This window comes from Aythya ferina, assembly GCF_964211825.1.
Source record: "Aythya ferina genome assembly, chromosome: Z".
Taxonomy (NCBI): Eukaryota; Metazoa; Chordata; class Aves; order Anseriformes; family Anatidae; genus Aythya; species Aythya ferina.
Window position 1 is genome coordinate 10,530,082 of NC_140299.1, and position 16,953 is coordinate 10,547,034.

The 16,953-nt window shown below is 68.4% G+C and overlaps 3 protein-coding genes across 4 annotated transcripts; 2 read left to right on the forward strand and 1 right to left on the reverse strand.

The window, feature by feature from the left end:
- The first annotated feature begins 464 nt into the window (after positions 1–464).
- On the forward strand, positions 465–9,668 carry TESK1 (testis associated actin remodelling kinase 1). Its single transcript, XM_084504567.1, has 10 exons — positions 465–944; positions 5,309–5,430; positions 5,535–5,583; positions 5,757–5,903; positions 5,992–6,074; positions 6,347–6,437; positions 6,632–6,715; positions 7,099–7,188; positions 7,334–7,484; positions 7,678–9,668. The coding sequence occupies exons 1-10, from the start codon at positions 699–701 to the stop codon at positions 8,733–8,735; spliced, it is 2,121 nt and encodes a 706-aa protein (XP_084360693.1). The 5' UTR covers positions 465–698; the 3' UTR covers positions 8,736–9,668.
- Positions 9,669–9,879: 211 nt separating this feature from the next.
- Positions 9,880–13,261, reverse strand: CD72 (CD72 molecule). 2 transcript variants are annotated; one of them, XM_084504569.1, is made up of 8 exons: positions 13,055–13,261; positions 12,879–12,974; positions 12,595–12,684; positions 11,963–12,277; positions 11,669–11,817; positions 11,365–11,516; positions 10,721–10,881; positions 9,880–10,348 (listed from the first exon to the last, which is right to left on the reverse strand). In XM_084504569.1, exons 1-7 carry the CDS (start codon positions 13,137–13,139, stop codon positions 10,743–10,745), a joined length of 1,026 nt encoding a protein of 341 aa, XP_084360695.1. In that variant the 5' UTR covers positions 13,140–13,261; the 3' UTR covers positions 9,880–10,348; positions 10,721–10,742. The 2 variants fall into 2 exon arrangements, with proteins under 2 accessions (XP_084360695.1, XP_084360694.1); XM_084504568.1 differs by having other exon boundaries at positions 9,880–10,604.
- A 1,008-nt stretch (positions 13,262–14,269) lies between these two features.
- Positions 14,270–16,949, forward strand: LOC311427451 (B-cell differentiation antigen CD72-like). The gene is made up of 7 exons (XM_084504811.1): positions 14,270–14,367; positions 14,445–14,540; positions 14,651–14,740; positions 15,510–15,824; positions 15,902–16,050; positions 16,181–16,278; positions 16,606–16,949. The coding sequence occupies exons 1-7, from the start codon at positions 14,283–14,285 to the stop codon at positions 16,751–16,753; spliced, it is 981 nt and encodes a 326-aa protein (XP_084360937.1). The 5' UTR covers positions 14,270–14,282; the 3' UTR covers positions 16,754–16,949.
- The last annotated feature ends 4 nt before the right edge of the window (positions 16,950–16,953 follow it).

Consider the following 16,953-nt stretch of genomic DNA (forward strand, 5'->3'; position numbering starts at 1 on the left):
GATAAGGAATAAAACCCCGTGTTTGTTGTACCTGGAGCCAAGCACCGGCCAAAAATGCCATGCTGGGGGACACCCCGTGGGGCTGCGCTCCCAGCAGGGACAGGAGGGGCTGGGGCAGGCAGGCAGATGGAACAGAGCACGGGCAGCCCGGCTGCACGAAGGACCGTGCAAATCACCCACGGAGCAGGGAAAAAAAGAGCAGCGAGGAGGAGAACAACGGGGACACAGCGGGGACCCCAGGAAAGGGGCGCGGGGGGCGCGGGGCGTCTCGGCTGCGCTCCCCGCTGCCGGGCAGGGCTGTGCGCGCAGGGACAGCCGAGACCCCGGCCCCCAGCGCCTCTCCCCGAGCCCCTCGGGCTGCCAGCAGGCAGCGGGGCCGCTGTCGGCAGCCGGCAAGGAGTTAAGGGGCTGAACCCGCCCCGTCTCCGCCCCGCCGGTGCCTGCGCTCGGGGCGGCGGAGGCGCAGCGCCGGGCCGCGGCGGGGGTCGGGGCTCCGCCGCCGGGCCATGAGCACCGCGCACCTCGCCGGCACCTCGTCCCCGCCGCTTGCAGAGCCGGGCAGAGCCGTGCCGGGCCGAAACGGGCCGGGCCGAGCCCGGCCGGGCGGCGGCGGAGGAGGAGGAGGAGGAGGAGGAGGAAGAGGCGGTGGAGGAGGAGGCGGCGGAGCCCCCCCGGCGCCGTGCCCCGGGGGGATGTGAATGGCGCTGGGGGTGCTCGGCGGGGCCGAAATGGAGTGGGAGAAGCTGCCGCGGAGGCCCGGGCTGGCACCGAGGGGGGAACGAGCCGAGGAAGGCGAGGGGGAGGCGGCGGGGCCGTGGCCGGGCTGCGGGAGGCTGCGGCCCTCCTCGTACCGGGCGCTGCGCAGCGCCGTCTCCACCCTGGCGCGCATCGACGATTTCTACTGCGAGAAGATCGGCGCCGGATTCTTCTCCGAGGTCTTCAAGGTGGGCGCATTCGCCACCCCCCCCCCCCCCACAACCCTCAGGGGTCTGCGGGGAGGGCTCCGGGGGTCCCCGGTACCGCCGCGGTGTGGTTTTGTGGGGGGTCCGTGGGGATGCTCGGGGACCTCAGCCGGCTGCCGGTGCTGTTGTTGCTCCGTCGGAGGGAGCAGGGGAGCGGCGGATCTGATCCCCACCGTGGGGGGACACAGCCCCCGGGGGGGTGACAGCCCCTGGAACCCGCTGTGGGGTCCGGGCGTGCCGGTGACAGGAGGTGCAGCCACTCCGGGGTGACCCTGGTGGGGTTTTTGGGGAGCCCACAGAGGGTGAGCGGGGTGGGGAGAGCCGCAGAGCCCCCCCGGTGCCACCCCGCGGCTCCCTCCCTGCCCTCTGATGCTCGGGGTGGGTGGGCGAGGGCGGTGGGCGCGGGGATGCTCAGCCTGTGGCCGTGCCCGGGTTGGGGTCCCGGCGGTGCCACCCGCCCGCTGTCAGCACCCTGCCGAGGGGCGGTGCGTGCACGTGTTGTTTTTGTCCCCGGCGTCGCTGCAGAACGCAGGGCCAGAGCCGCCCTCACGCTTCCAGCGGCTTCGAGAGCCGCGCTGCCCAGCCGGGACCCCGCTGCCCTCGCTGGGATCCCGCCTGGGGGAGAAGCAGCCCCCAGGGAGAGGGGATGCAGGGTGGGGGGGCACAGAGGGGACCTCTCTTTCCACGAGGACGTGGCCTCCCCGCTGGCCGGGCTACTGCTGTCGATCCCTGGCTGGGAGCGCGTGGCGGCACCCGGGAGCGGGGGGGAGGCATTTAATAATGCCAGGCGTGGATACGGCTCGTTAATAATGGATGCTGCCACGTCTCTGCCAGGCCACGGTGTCTCCTTGCTCGCTGTCTCTGCTCCCCTGGTCCCTTCTGGGGGCTGTGGTGTGCTCCTTGTGCTCCAGCACCGCTTGCCCTGGTGGTGCCGTGCCCACCGCGGGGCTGGGGGACAGAGCAGGCAGGGGCAGGAGGAGGCCAGATGGGGCTTTGTGCCGTGCGGTGGGTTTGGGGCCAAGATCCCAGCAGGATGGTGGGCCTCCGAGCTTGGGGTTTGGGGCTGGCGAGGCTCACGAGGAGGATGCAGCTTGGCAGGGCAGCACGGGGCCCCTTTTCCTCCCACCTCCCTTGTTCCCGCAGCGCTTTCCATGGCCGTGGGTGCTCGAGGCCCCCCCCTCCGAGCGGTCACTGGGTCCTGCCTCATTCCAGCCGTGGTGGGTGGGTGAGAGGGGACGAGGAGGGGACCTGGGCCTCGGTCCCCATGCCCTGGCATGCTGATGGTGCCAGTGGCTGTCTGATGGCATTCCCGGGATCACCCCTGGTGCAGCCAGGGCCCGAGCGCATCTCTCGGAGAGGCCGCACAGAGCAGGCGGAGCACTGCTGATGGAAAGCTGCCCTCATCCCCAGGGGCTGCTCCCTGACAGGCCGAAGCTGGGCCTGGTTTCTCTCCCCGTGTGCCAGCTCCCTTTGCCTTCCCCGTGTGATTTCGGAGGCACCAGGCCCCCTGTTCCCTCGGGTGCACGGACCTTGCAGCGAGCCTCCCCTCCATCCCTCCGACTGTCGGAGCAGACTGAGCCCGGCGCGTTTGTGCCAGGCGTTTTCTCCAGCCCTTACACCACGTTTGCATCTCATCCCCGGGTCCCGTGCTCACTTCTCCAAGTGCCACCTGCAGCAGGGGCTGTGCTGGGACATCGCTGTCCTCACACAGGCACCGGCCGCGGGGCGCAGCCCTGTGCCGTGCCTCGACCTCGCACGAGGGCTGCGGCACGGCGCCCGCCTGCCCGTCTCCGCCGGCGTTCCCTGCCAACCTTTGAGGCCTGCTGTTTACTCCCGACCCAGCAGCGCAGCTCATGACACGCTGGCTCTTATCTGGTGCCCTTCATCGGCGGACCTTGCCTCGTTTCACAAAGCAGGGTGGAGCGGCGTGGCACAGGCGGCACCGGCGGGGAAACCGGGGCAGGCGGGGAGGAAGCAAATTCACAAAGGCCGGCCCGGGAGCAGCCTGGTTGTTTTTGTTTTTTTTTTTTTTTTTCCTCGCACGATCCTCCTTTCCAGAGTGATGAGCAGCTTTTCCAGTCCCGCCCGGTGACAGACCTGTTGCGCTACTGGGATCCCTGCGAACTCAGGCACAGCCGCCCCGGGGTTGCCCGCAGCATGGTGTGTGTGCGCTCCTTCTGCCCTCAGCGCCTTCCCACAGGGCTCCCCGGGGAGCAGGGGTGCAGGATGGTGCCCCCGTGGGACTGTGCTGGGCTGGGGGCGCTGGGGACCGAGCCCACCCCACTCCCGGGGGGCTTCGCCCTGCGTCTAGACAGCAGCGGCGGCTGCGGGGAGGGCCCAGGCCGTCTGCTCGCTCTGATTAGCATGCTCTTTAAATAAGACTCTAATTTCCGCTGTGAAAAGAGCCCGGATCCCTCGTGCCCAGGCTGGGGCCGCAGCCAGCCCCGTCCTTTCCCCCAGCCAGGGCAGCAGATGGGATGGGGATGGGGATGTGGGATGGGTGGGGTGCCCCCCCTTCCCCCCCCCCAACCACCAGGCGCACGATGTGGGGGGCTCTGCAAGGTGCTGGGGGGCTTTAACAGGGGGCGAGGGTTGGCTCCCGGGTGGGGGACAGAGGGCTGCTGCCTCCCCCAGCGCCCGGCTGAGCTCAGCTCTGGGGAATGTGCTGGGATTCCTGGGCGCACGGCCAGGGCGTGGAGAGGCGAGGGGGACCCGTGCTGCCCGGGGGGGGGCTCTGCTGCCCACTGCCTTTGATGCTGGCATTTGGGAAGGTCGGGAAGGGGGTGGAAAACCCCCCAGTGTGGGCCTGTGTCGCCTGGGGTCGTGGCTTGCTGTGTCTAGGGGCTGCCACTGCTTCCGGAGGGCATCCGAGGTGCTGGGATGGTGCCAGCGGTGGGCTATGGGGGCAGTGCCTGTGGGAAGCCACCTGCCAGGCCAGGGGGCTGTCACCCCTTCCCCTGTGTGACCAGGGGTGTCCTCCAGCCGTGGAGCAGGCAGGACAGACATCAGGACAGCTTGTGAGTGTGCTCAGGGTGCCGGGTGGCCCCACGGCCTCGTGGATGGGGCTGTGCCAGGACCCTCCTGCCCCTGGGCGCAGAGCACCAGGCCCAGTGGGCTCCTTTGGGGAGACCCCATGGCAGAGGGGGGGAGTCCCCAGAGCTTCCCTCCCGCGGGATCCTCCAGCATTACTGGATCCCAGTTTATTAGCAAGGAACTGGGGGCTGTGGGCACAACCCTGCCACGTGGAGCGAGCCCGCACCCCCCGGGGGATGCTCCCCGCTGCTGCTGCCCTGCACCCATCGCTTCCCACAGCACACAGCCACCGAGGAGCACCATGGAGCGTGCCACCAGGCATCCCCATCGCAGCCATGCAGCACCCCCGTGCCTTGGAGCCCCGTGGGGCCGAGCAGGGTGCTGGTGCCGAGCCGTTCCCCCCCAGCCCCGTGCCCTGTGTGAGGGCAGCGCTGCCGCCGGGATGCGCCGGGCACGGGGATCTCGTGGGGCTCCTGTCCGTGCAGCACGTGCTCGGGGAGCCCCCGGTGTTTGTGCAGACGCCGTCTGTGTTTGGCCATGGCAAGGCTGGTGGCAGGGGGGGGGTGGAAGGGGGCACGTGGGGAAGGCCAGGGGCTGGCAGCGGCGCAGCGGCTGCAACCAGCATCGACTAAAAAGGAGAAGAGCGGCGAGCTGACGGCAGCGCCGAGGAATGCCTGGGCTCCCCGCCTGCCGGGGGGGGCAGCTGGGACCAGCAGGGTGCCCCCCTCCCACGGGGTCCTGTCCCGGGGTCCTGTCCCGACCCCTGTGTCTGCTGAGGAGGGGACCCCCCCCCCCCGCCCGGTGCCATCCTCTGCCCCGTGCCCGTTTCCTCGCCCTGCTCAGTGCAGGGTGGGGGGTCCGGGGGTGTCCGTGCTTGGCCGCCTTCCCGGCTGCTGTTCCTGGCAGGGGGCCAGCCCCCCGGCTCGTGTGACAGCATCGGGCTGGGGCTGGCTAAATATACGGCCTCGGCCACGCGCCGTGCCCCACGGGGATGATTTGGGCAGGATGCGACCCCTCTGCCCTCACCCCCACCGCCACCCCCACCAGCTGATCGGGGTCTGGCTGGGCTTGTGGTGCTGAGACAAACAGGCCAGCTTGTGCTGCCCCCCCCCCAAATCCTGCACCCCTGGGGCTTGCAGGAGCTGCCATGGTATCTCCAGGGGTCTGGGCACGTGCTGGGGGGAGCACAACAAGCGGGGTGTCCCGGGGAGAGCGGGGTTGGGTGTCATGGGTTGGGAGAGCACCCCGGTAATGCTATCGGTCCCTGGGGTGCTGAACCTTGGGTGCTGAGCCCCCTCTCGTGCCCCCTGCAGGTGCGGCACCGCCAGTCGGGGCAGATCATGGTGCTGAAGATGAACAAGCTGACGAGCAACCGGGGCAACATGCTGCGGGAGGTGCAGCTGATGAACCGCCTCTCGCACCCCAACATCCTCAGGTGGGGCCCGCTCCCTCCTGGGGTGGGTTTTGGGGCTGCCCCCGTGGCTGGGCGAGCTCCTGGGTCCCCCCCGGTGCCACCCTCAGCTCTTCTTTGTCCCGCAGGTTCATGGGGGTGTGCGTGCACCAGGGGCAGCTGCACGCGTTGACGGAGGTGAGAGCGGGATGGTGGCCACGAGTCCGGGGTGAATCCATGGGGAGGGGGTGAAAATGTCCACGGGGACACTTCCTTGCCTTCTGGGGGTGGCTGTGCCGTGGGGTGGGAAGAGACCCAGGCGCAAGGGGACGGAGAGGGGGGGTGCAGCGAGGCGGCGTCTGTCCCCCCAGTACATCAACGGCGGCAACCTGGAGCAGCTGCTGGACAGCCCCGTGCCCCTCTCCTGGTCCACGCGCATCCAGCTGGCCCTCGACATCGCCCGGGGGCTGCGCTACCTGCACTCCAAGGGCATCTTCCACCGCGACCTCACCTCCAAGGTAGGGGCCGGCCCGCTGCCCTCGCCTCCCCGTTCCCAGCGAGGCGCTGCCCGAGGTGTGACGGGGTCCCCCCTGTCCCCCCCCCCAGAACTGCCTGGTGCGCTGCGAGGCCAGCGGCTACACGGCTGTGGTGGGAGACTTCGGCCTGGCGGAGAAGATCCCCACCTACAGGTGCGTGGAGCCTGTCCGTCTGTCCGTCCCCGTCTTCGGAGCGAGGGGGGGATTTTGGGGTCCAGCTGGAAGGGCAGGGATGGGGGTGGTGGGGAGGCGTGGGGCTGGATTTGGGGATGGAGAAGGGTGTGATGGTGAAGTGTGGGTGGCCTGGTGGAGAGAAGAGTCACGGGGTGCATCAATAAGGGCTGGTGTAAAAAGGGAGAGGGAGGTTTTTGGGGGGACGGGCAGGGGGACAGGGCCCCTGACGTCCTGCTGTGTCCCCCCCCCAGCGAGGGCAGCGAGAAGGAGCCGCTGGCTGTGGTGGGCTCCCCGTACTGGATGGCGCCCGAGGTGCTGCGAGGGGAGATCTACAACGAGAAGGTGACGCCGTGTGGGGTTTGGGGTTTTCGGGGTTTGCAGCCCTGGGGTCAGCTGGGCACGCGGAGGGGCACGGAGGGATGGGGACGGGCGTCCCTGGGGTGCCGAGGGGGCTGGGACCTGGTGCTGCCGTGCAGGGAGGGCTGACAGAAGCGGGGACACATCGCAGGACCCCCCTGTGACTCCTCTCTCCGCAGGCTGATGTGTTTGCCTACGGCATCATCCTGTGCGAGACCATCGCTCGCGTCCCCGCGGACCCCGACTACCTGCCCCGCACCGAGGTGACCCTGGGACGGGGGGAGCGAGGGTGGCACCTGGTGGGGCTGGGGTTGGGGACACGTCTCTGAACCACGGGGACCAATGTGCGCAGAGCAGAGCCCCCTGCCCGTGGTAGAGGCTTTGGGGAGCTGCCCCACATCTCGGGGTGGGGGTACCACGTCCCCAACATCTCCTGGCAGCAAGGGGGATGCTCCCTGCCCATAGCCTGTCCTCGGGGCCCGGGGGCAGCCCAGGCAGGAGGGTGGGTGTCATCAGACAGGGAGCAGAAGGGATTTATGCCCAGCACCCCGCAGCCTTCCCCCAGCCTGGGTGACCCCAGGGTCCCCCCTTCCTTTACGCAGCCTCATAACACCTGGCCTCACTCCTCCCCATCTCCCCCGTGCAGGATTTTGGCCTGGACGTCACTGCTTTCCGCACCATGGTGGGAATCGACTGCCCTGCCGCCTTCCTCCAGCTGGCTTTCCACTGCTGCAGTGTGAGTCCCAGCCCTGGGGATGCCCAAATTCCTGGTGTCCCATCAGGGATCCCCTTCCCTGCCCGTTGGAGCCACTTCCAGGCGGCGCACCACGAGGGTATGGGGAGGGGACACAAACCTCACCGTGGACCCATCCTGCCTACAGATGCAGCCGACCTCCCGCCCCTCGTTCCTGGAAATCACACAGTGCCTGGAGGGCGTCCTGCAGCACCAGCTGGGCGTGGAGGGCGCTGGGGCCACCCTCTTCAGCATCAGGGACAGCCTGCCCGCACCCGGCACCACGCCTGCGCTCAACGGTACGTGGGTGTCCCGGGGGGTTTGGGGTGCCCCTTCCCCACCCCAACAGCTACTGGGGAGCAGGCTGGGGTGGGAGGAGGTCTGCAGGACGCAGCCCCGCTTCTCACCGCCCGGGCTGCTCCCCGTTTTGCCCCGTGGTGCTGGGGGGCACCCAGGGCACCGGTGACCCCCCTGTCCTGCGCCCCTGCCCAGGGGTGGCCGGGAGGGCGCCCAGCCGTGCCGAGCAGTCACCCCTGCGCGAGCTGGGGACGCAGCACCTGGAGCCGGACCAGCGCCTGTCCCGCAGCCAGTCCGACATGTTCCCCCCCAAATCGCCCACCCCGCTGCGGCCGCCCGAGCCCTGCATCGGGGCCAGGACCAAGGAGACGCCGGCGCGCGTCAACCCCTTCTCCCAGCGCGAGGACCTGAAGGGGGGCAAGATCAAGCTCTTCGACACGCCCAGCAAGTCGGTCATCTCGCTCACCTTCGACCTGCCCCCCCCGGCCCCGTTGCAGCTCGGCACCCCCGTGACGCCCGAGCCGGCCGTGGAGGTGCAGTGTGACTTCTCGGCGCCCGCCGCGGCCCCACGCAAGTGCCACTCACTGCCTGCCTCCCCCGAGCTGCCCCGCCGCGGGGGCCTGGAGCTGGGTGTGGGATCCCCAGCCCGGCCCCACAGCCCGAAGCGGGGCCAGGAGGATGTTGGAGAGATGGAGAACGGGGTCCGTGCCTCCCCCCTCAGCCCCGCGGCGGAGGAGCAGATGGACTGCAGCCCTGAGAGCCCTGAGCCGCCGCCGCGGGTCCCTGCACCGGCACCCGCCACCAGCAACTTCATCCGCACGGCGGCCTCGGGGGCCCAGCCCTGGCACCTGGAGCCGAGGGCACCCAACGGGCTGCTCTTCAACAACAACCACGTGGTGGTCAGCAAGCCGCACGCCTGGGGCAGCGGGCTGGAGCGAGGCTTCTCCGAGCTCAGCATCCCCTGCGCCGCCGCGGCGCTGGAGCGGACGGAGCGCGCGGCCATGCTGCCTGGGCACGGCCCCGGCACCGTGCTGGAGCAGGACGAGGTGCTGCCCTGCCCCGGCTGCTGCTTGGGGCCTTTCAGCTTCAGCTTCGCCTCCGTTTGCCACCGGCCCGCGCCCAGCCCTCCCCGCTACCAGAACCTCAACTGCGAGGCCAAGAGCCTCCTCTGCCACGAGCGCGGCCGCCTCCAGAAAGCCCCGGGGCCGATGCTGGCGGAGCCCAGCCTGAAGCTGCCGGAGGCACAGTCCTAGTGCTGGGGACCGTGGCTGCGGCCGGGGGTCCCCGGGACCCCCCCCTAGCACGTGGGGTGGCTCTGGGAGCCTGGGGTGTTGTGTCCCCCTCCCCGAGTCTGTCCTCGCGCTCGCCCGGTGCCTGGTGGCCGCGACGGCGCTGCCGAGGTGCCCGTCCCACTGGGATCGGCCTCGGGGGGCTGTGGGGAGCCCCGAGATGGGTTGGGTCCTTGCGGGGGTCCCGGTGGGGCTGGGCTGAAGTGCAATAACACCGCTGCCCCGGGCAGCAGGGCTGGTTCCCCGCAGGGCTCAAGCCGTGGCTGCGGGACCCCCCCCTGTCCCCAAGGGCTCGCCCCTCAGCGGGCTCTCACAGCCCCCCAGAGAAGGGGGAGAGAAGGGGGATAAGCAGATTTTTTGGGGGGGAGGGTGGGAAGGGGCAGAGCAGTCACGTGTGTATGTGTGTATTGGAGGGACTATGGGGATTTTTTGGGGTGTCCTTGCTGCCTCCTCACAAGGGTGGGGAGCATTCCTGGTCCCCCACACGCCAGAGGCACTGTGGTGCGCAGAGGGGCGATGCCGGAGAGGCACAGTGTGCGGGTGGGGGGTGCCAGCACTTGGCACTGAGCCCCCTGGCACACGGGGCCCCCTCCGGCCCTGCCACCACACCGGTGTCGGGGGGACACCTCCGTGTCACCTCCCCTCAGAGGATGGCAGCCTGCGCCCCCCAGCACCTCCCGAGTGGCCGGGAGGACACGGGGGGAGGACACCCAGCACGGGTGGGAGCCGGCTTTCCTCCCTCCCGCGCAGTGCACTGGTGAATGCAGAACTCGTGTTTTTTGTTTTTTCTTTTTTCTTTTTGTTTCTGTTTTTTTTTTTAATATTATTAATAATAATTGCTAGTAATATATACCCAGCTTATTTAAAGTGTTCAATAAAAACTGAATGTCCCAGCGAGCCGGGCTGCTGCTTGTGTCTCTGGGGGTGCGCTGAGCGGGGTGGGGAGCCCGGACCCCGGGGGTGACAGGGACGTGGTCTGGCCGTGTCCCTTGGGGGCTGGCAGGACGAGTCAGCCCTGCCTCAGTGCCCCCAGAGTGTCTGCCTCAATTGGGGCAGCTTTGGTGAAACTCCCGTTTCTGGCTGGGGATGATTGGGTTCCGCTTCGGGGTGGTGAAGGCAGAGGCAATCGGCAGACAAGCTCTTTATTTGCTACAAAGTGGGTTCAGCCAGTGGGCAAGACAGAGGAGTGACACGTGCGCCTCCAAAACCCGCCTGTAACAGCCCTGTGCTCTTCAAACAGGGTGATTTACATAGCAATTAATCGGCTATAAATGGCACGCAGGGCCCGATAATAAACCCAAGAGCATCTTTGCCTGGTTGAACATGACTTCCTCTGCTCTCGCCAGGCTGAAGGTGAATCAGGGCCACGCTGCACGTGTGGCAGCTATTAAAATCCCCGGTGGCTCGTCTCGTGTCCATCCACCGCGAGTGCTGGCGCTGCTTGGGCTATCAGAAGGCTGCGATCCTAAAGGTCACTGCGCTACTCCCTAATTAGCAAAAGTCCTAAATGCCAGCGCTGGTGATGGCTCCATCCTCGGGCTCTGAAGCTGCCTGAAAGCTGCGGCCATCCTAAAAGCCTAAAAGTGGGGTGGGGGCAGGTGCCGCCGTGCTATCCCCTGCTCCAGCCTCAGGGCTGGGGCTACTGCACGGCAGCGGTGGTGCTGGCCATGGGGGCTCGCTGCTGGGGGCATGGGGCTGGCTTTTGGGGCCGTGCTGCCCCACTGTAGCACCTCGTTTGGGGTCGGGCAGGGCTCTGCAGCATGGGAAGGGGCTGATGTGCGTGGGGCAGGCTCCATCGCGGGGTGCAGCAGGGCTGAAGCAGGGGTGCGGGCGCTGTGAGGGAAGGCAGAGGGGGTGTGCTCAGCGGCTGGCACCCAGGGATGGTTTTTTTTTCCCCATTTTTCCCCCTTTGCCTCCCCTCCTTGCACACCCCCGGGGGCTGAGCTCACCGCGGCCAGCAGCTGCCACCCATCACCCGAAAGGGGAGCTCGGCCCCGCCGCCTTCTCGCAGATCCAGAGGTGCAGGTCGTCCTCAGCCTCGCACGGCGCCGGCTTGATGTTCCCGCGGCTGATCACGGCACAGGACCCGTTCAGCTTCGACTGCCAGGGCCTGGACGGACAAACACCAACGTCGGGGCTGCATCCAAGCCCCGCTGAGCCTGCCGATGGCCAGCACCAGCAGCATTTTGGGGAAAAGCCCGAGGATGCGAGGGGCAGGGGCCGGGCACCCGGCCAGACGGGGCCGTTCCTCCCCACTGGTTCCAGACACCGCAAGAGGAAGCGGTGCTGAGACGCACGTGGCGGGGAGGAGCCCCGGACCCCCGGGGCGGGAAGCTCTGATTTCCCCTCGAGGATGACCGGGGAGGCATGTGGGAGAAAAGAGTGGTGCCCAAATGCTTTGTCTCGATCCCAAATAAACCCTGAGGTTCCTTTTGTCCCACCTCGCTGCCTCCTGCTTGCATGAGCCCCCCCCCAGGGCTCTGCTCTCCCTCTGCATCTCTGGGTACCGGTGTGAATTAACCTCTTTACCAAGGCCTTGTTGGAGGAAAAGGGGTCCGGGCAGGGGGTGTCAGCCCGGCCGTGCCGTGGGTACCTGTCGTAGAGCGAGCCGTCCACCCAGAACCAGGCGTCCGTGATGCCGTCGCTGTCTGGCTCCCCTTCCTCCAGCCAGCCGTAGTCGTACCAGGGGAAGCTGGTCTTCTGCAGCCCGATCCAGTACACGGTGTCCGCGTTCTTCAGGAAGGTCTGGGGAAGGAGCAACAGGGTCATTCTGGGGCTGTTTCGTGCTGTTTTTCGTGCTGTTTGAGTTCTTCATCTCCCCGCCGAAGCTGAGCAGCCCCGCTGCCCCGCTCCGACCCCGTGCCACCCGATGCCCCTGGGGTGCCCCAGCTCCGTACCGGCACGGTCCAGCGACTCCAGGACTTGGTGATCAGGAGCTGGGAGTATTTGCTCTCGCACTCCGCTCTGCTGTCATCCCACGTCTTCTTCTCCGAGGACACAAAGAGGCACTTGCCGCGGTACAGCAGCCAGCCCGAGGGGCAGCAGTCTGGGGACGGGGGGGCACCGCTCAGCCACCCACCCGGCTGCAGATTCCAGGGGAGGGGGGGGGCGCACCACATCCCCCAAAACCCAGCACCCGTGCCTCGGTGCTGTGGCCACCCAGAGGTGCTGGGGCCGCTCCATCACCATACCTACAGCCGTGCAGGAGCGCAGCAGGCTCACGGTGCTCTCGCTGGTGTTGAGCCTCCCTTGGACGTCCTGCAGCTCTCTCTCGGCACCAGCCAGGGCTATGGAGACGCGTGCCAGCTCGGCCTCCTGCCTGTCCAGCTCCAGCAGGCTGCTGTTGCCCTCTCGCCACGCTCGCTGCAGCTCCGCGCGCGCCTGCGCCAGCTCCCGGCGCGCCTGCTCCAGGCTCTGCTCCCACGCCCGCGCCTCCTGCGAGAAGCGGCCGCGCTCGGCCGCCTGCTCCAGGGACGTGTCCCGCAGCTCGCGGGTCGCCTGCCAGTCTGGGGAGGGTTTGGGGTGAGATGGGATGCGGGGCACAGGGTGTGAGGGCAGGGAGGGGTCCCCGCTGTGTGGGAAGGGATGGGGGAGGCAGGGAAGCGTGGAGGTGGCAGGGGAGGGCAGGGCAGGGGCAGGAGAAGGAAAGGAGGAGCAGATGGTTGAGGGAGATGTGCAGGATGTGAGAGAGACGTTGGCCAGCCTGGGGCAGACAGGGCAGGGGGACCCACAGACGCACACACAGCTTGATATCCGCCTGGGGCACCCACCCCGTCCCCTCTCCCCTGTCCCCGTGCCTCGTTACCGCCCCGTCCCCACTCACAGCAGGCCCCCAGCACCACGGCAGCCACCATCAGCAGCAGGCAGGTGACCAGCAGCCCCGCAGAGACGCAGAGCCGCCGGGAGCAGCGCCCTGCAAGACACGAGGAGCCCCGAGCATCACCCACCGCCACCGCCCGCCGCCCTGGGCCACCCCAGGGTGGCACAGGTGGCACGGCGTGGGCGCCTCGTCTCTCCAAGGGGAGATGGGGAGCACCCTCAGGCACCACCCACTGCCCACAGCAGGGCATCCCCGGGTGCCCTGTCCCTCTCTTTTTTGTCGCTCACCTGGGCTTTCCAAGGTCCCTTCCCCAGCCGGCCCCGCGGGTGCCGGCCCCGATGCCATGTTCTCGTAGGGGCTCTCGGCCTCGTCCATGCCTAGGGCTGCAGGAGGAAGGCAGGGAGCATGGAGCCAACAAAGCTGGGCACAGCACAGGGCAATGTGGGGTTCCTGCAGCTCTCACCTGCCTCCAGCGCCTGGCTGGCCGTGCCGCGGCCCCCCGGCCCCTTGGCGAAGCGCAGGTCAGCGTAGAGCACGCTCTGTGCCATGCGGGAAGGTGCCGGGCAAGTCCCGATCCCTGCTGGCTGCCACCCAGCTCTGTGGGGTGCCTGTGGGGTGGCCCCGCTGCCTGGCAGTTGCCCGTCTCGGGGTGCAAAGGAGAAGTGAGGCCGGCGCTCGCAGAAGCAGAAGTTGGCTGCGAGCCGTGGCAGATGGGACCAGCGAGGCACGGCCGCGGGGACCGGCCCCCTCCCCGCGGCCCCAGCGCCACCAGCACGTCCCCTCCCACGCCCCGAGAGCCGTCACGGGCCCCTGGGTGCACGGCGGCGTGGGGCTGAGCCCTGGGGCTCAGTGGGGTGAGGGGGGACCCAAATCTCCTGAGCAGGACCGGGTGAGGCAGCGCACCCCCAGGCAGGCAGCGGGGGTGGAAGTGTTCGCCCTAAAGGGGGCTGCGGGGGGCACCTCGAGCTCCTGCACCTCCTCGCATCCCAGGGGCTCCTGGGGAGGGCTGGGACCCCGGTATTCCTCCAGCCACCCCCAGGTGGAGATGGATATTTGTGATGGGCATTTGTGCCAGGGTATTTGTGCCAGGTCCCCCCAGCTCATCCAGCACGGCCCCTTGCTCTCCTGTCCCCACCAGCCCATTTTTCCGTGTCCCAGCCCTGAAGGGTCACGGTGCAAGGCCCCCATTGCTGTCCCCGTGTCCCCAGCCCATGGGGGCACTTGTTCCCAGTGCTCCTTGACAAATCCCACTCGGCCAGCACTGTGTACCCCCCGGTCACCACGTGCCCCGCAGGACGTGCTCCATCTCCTCACTGAAAATTGGGGGAAGCTGCTGCAGACTCCTCCTTGGCCCCTCCGAAGCTGGCTGTGGCTCTCCTCATTCCCTGCGGAGAGATGGATGTCAGCACAGAGGAGGAGCAATAGGAGGCTTTCCCCAAACCCCAGGAATCTGGGCTCACTTTTTGCCCTGCCCGTGCCCCCACAAACCGCTGCCCGAGAGCTGCGGCGCACCCAGGGGACGCTGTCGGCTCTCGGGGCGTGGGAGGGGACGTGCTGGGGCTGCTGCTGCCACGGCAGGGGGCCGGTCCCCATGGCTGTGCCTCGCTGGTCCCATCTGCCACGGCTCGCAGCCAACTTCTGCTTCTGCCAGCGCCGGCCTCACTTCTCCTTTGAGCTGCCGCGGGTGCCGCATGGCGCACAGCGTGCTCTACGCCGACCTGCGCTTCGCCAAGGGGCCACGGGGACACGGCACGGCCAGCGGGGTGCTGGGGGAAGGTGGGAGCCACGGGACCCCCCCCCCCCATTTCCCCATGCCGGACCCCTGCCCACTGCCCCCTGCCTTCCTCCCGCAGCCCCCGGCATGGATGATGCCGACAGCCCCTACGAGAACGTGGCACCGGGGCCGGCACCCGTGAGGCCGGCTGGGGAAGGGACCCGGCACAGCCCAGGTGAGCGCCCAGAGGGGGATGGGGACGGGGACGGGGGTCTCGGGGGGGTGCCGGGGTCCCCTCTGCTCCCCGGCACCGTGGGTGACGCCGCGGCCGCTCGTGTCTTGCAGGGCGCTGCTCCCGGCGGCGCTGCGTCCCCGCGGGGCTGCTGGCAGCCAGCCTGCTGCTGCTGGTGGCCCTGGTGGCCCTGGGGACCTGCTGTGAGTGGGGACGGGCACGGCGGGGTGGGGGGCTCCGGGCAGGGGCTGGGGGACGGGGGGAGCCCGGGGATGGGAGCTGGGGGCTCCTCGCTGGGTGCCCTGCGCTGTGCCTGGCTGGGACGGCTTCCAGTGCCTCTGTCTGCTTCCCAGTGCCTTCCCAGTGCCTTCCCAGTGCTCTCCCATCTCGATCCCATTACCTCCCACCCCTTCCCACTGATTCCTTTCCCTTCCACCACTTCCCATCACCTCCCAGTGCCTCCCATTTGCTCCCCGTTGCTTCCCATCTCTTCCCACTCTTCCTCATTGCCTTCCCATTGCCTCCCACCGATTCCCATCGCCTCCCAGTTGAAGTCCCACTCCCTCCCATTGCCTCCCCTTCATTCCCACCACCTCCCATTGACCCCCAGTTCTACTCCCACCACCTCCCAGTGCCTCCCATTGACTTTGAGTTGACTTCCCCACACCTCTCCCAGCCTTCCCAGTGCCTCCCATCACCTCCCAGTGCCTCCCATTGGCTCTCCATCACCCCCCACTGCCTTCCAAGAGATTTCCCACTTCCTCCCATCACCTCCCAGTGCCTCCCATCACCTCCCAGTGCCTTCCAATTGATTTCCCAGTGTCTCCCATCGTCTCCCATCACCCCCCATCACCTCCCACCACCTCCCCATCGTCTCCCCACTGCCTCCCTTCCCCTCCACCGCCTCGCCGGTGCCCTCACACCCCACACCCGGCCGTGCCCCGCTCCCATCTCACCCCAAACCCTCCCCAGACTGGCAGGCGACCCGCGAGCTGCGGGACACGTCCCTGGAGCAGGCGGCCGAGCGCGGCCGCTTCTCGCAGGAGGCGCGGGCGTGGGAGCAGAGCCTGGAGCAGGCGCGCCGGGAGCTGGCGCAGGCGCGCGCGGAGCTGCAGCGAGCGTGGCGAGAGGGCAACAGCAGCCTGCTGGAGCTGGGCAGGCAGGAGGCCGAGCTGGCACGCGTCTCGGGGGCCCTGGCCGGCGCCCAGAGGGAGCTGCAGGACGTGCAGGGGCGCCTCGAGGCCGGCGAGCGTGCGGCCAGCAGCCTGCGCGCCTGCCTGGACGCAGGTAGGGCCGCGGGGCGGCGGGCACGGGGCGGCGCGGCCGGGGGCTGGCGAGCGCCTGAGCGCTGCCCCCGTCCCCAGACTGCTGCCCCCCGGGCTGGCTGCTCTACCACGGCAAGTGCCTCTTCGTGTCCTCGGAGAGGAAGAGCTGGTGGCAGAGCCAGGACGACTGCGAGGGGAGAGCCTCCCGGCTGCTGCTGCACGGCGAGCGGCAGGCGTGGGCGCCGCCGGTACGGGGGGGCTGCGCTGGGGAGGGGGCGTCCCCGCTGCCCACAGCCCCCAGCCCCGTGCCCGTCCTGCTGCAGCACGGCCCCGGCACTGCCCAGCGTGGGGCAGGCCCTGACGGCCTCTCTCCCGCAGCCTTTCCTGCACGCGGGCGGCTCCAAGTACTGGGTGGAGGAGCAGATTTCCAGCGCCACCGGGATGGTCGTGCAGGAGGACGAGGAGCTGTATGAGATGTAAATACAGCCGTCCCTGGCACGGGCACCACGCCTGCAGGTTGCCCTTTTACCCGTGCCCAGGAGGTGCTGCTCCCCCCCCAGGGGAGCCTCCTCAGAGGGATGCCATAAAGCACCTTGGACACAGCACGTTTTTGGGGTGCTGTGCCTATTCCCCAAGCAGGGATGCGCACCCCTGGGGCATGCAAAGCACCAAATGCCCAAAGCCTTGCAAAACCAGCTCTGCTTGGCTCCTGGGGGGGGTTTACCAATGCCAGCAACCATGGGATGAGATGGTTTCAATGGGGACTCTGTCCCTGCCCCGCTGACCCCTGCCTTCCCCCCTAGGCACACTTACACTGCCAAGTGCTCGCTGTCAGCAGCCAAAGGCATCGAGCGGTCGTCGTGCAGGAGGTACCACCAGTGGATCTGCGAGCAGCCCCCGAGGCTCAGCAGCATGTCCAAGGCCCTCGCCTCGCTCCTGGACGAGGAGTGACCATGCTGCCACCCCCCCCCCCCGTCTCCATCACAGGACACGGGGACAGGAGCCAGGGGTGCCCCCAGAAATACGCCCGCCACCGTGCACACATTGCCTGCACCGCATGGCAAAGCGCTGGGAGGACGGGCTGGGAGAGCTGAGCGCTGTCTGTGTTGTAAAGCAAGGAATATAGACCTTGTTCCCCTCTCTCTCACGCA

Coding starts and splice junctions, on each gene's coding strand:
- TESK1 (XM_084504567.1), top strand. CDS start 699: ATGGCGCTGGGGGTGCTCGGCGGGGCCGAAATGGAGTGGGAGAAGCTG. Junction 5,431..5,534: donor TCGCACCCCAACATCCTCAG/GTGGGGCCCGCT, acceptor TTTGTCCCGCAG/GTTCATGGGGGTGTGCGTGC. Junction 7,189..7,333: donor TGGCTTTCCACTGCTGCAGT/GTGAGTCCCAGC, acceptor TCCTGCCTACAG/ATGCAGCCGACCTCCCGCCC.
- CD72 (XM_084504569.1), bottom strand. CDS start 13,139: ATGGCACAGAGCGTGCTCTACGCTGACCTGCGCTTCGCCAAGGGGCCG. Junction 12,685..12,878: donor AGGGACCTTGGAAAGCCCAG/GTGAGCGACAAA, acceptor CGTGTCTTGCAG/GGCGCTGCTCCCGGCGGCTC. Junction 10,882..11,364: donor GACGGCTCGCTCTACGACAG/GTACCCACGGCA, acceptor TTGTCCGTCCAG/GCCCTGGCAGTCGAAGCTGA.
- LOC311427451 (XM_084504811.1), top strand. CDS start 14,283: ATGGCGCACAGCGTGCTCTACGCCGACCTGCGCTTCGCCAAGGGGCCA. Junction 14,368..14,444: donor CAGCGGGGTGCTGGGGGAAG/GTGGGAGCCACG, acceptor TTCCTCCCGCAG/CCCCCGGCATGGATGATGCC. Junction 14,541..14,650: donor AGGGACCCGGCACAGCCCAG/GTGAGCGCCCAG, acceptor CGTGTCTTGCAG/GGCGCTGCTCCCGGCGGCGC.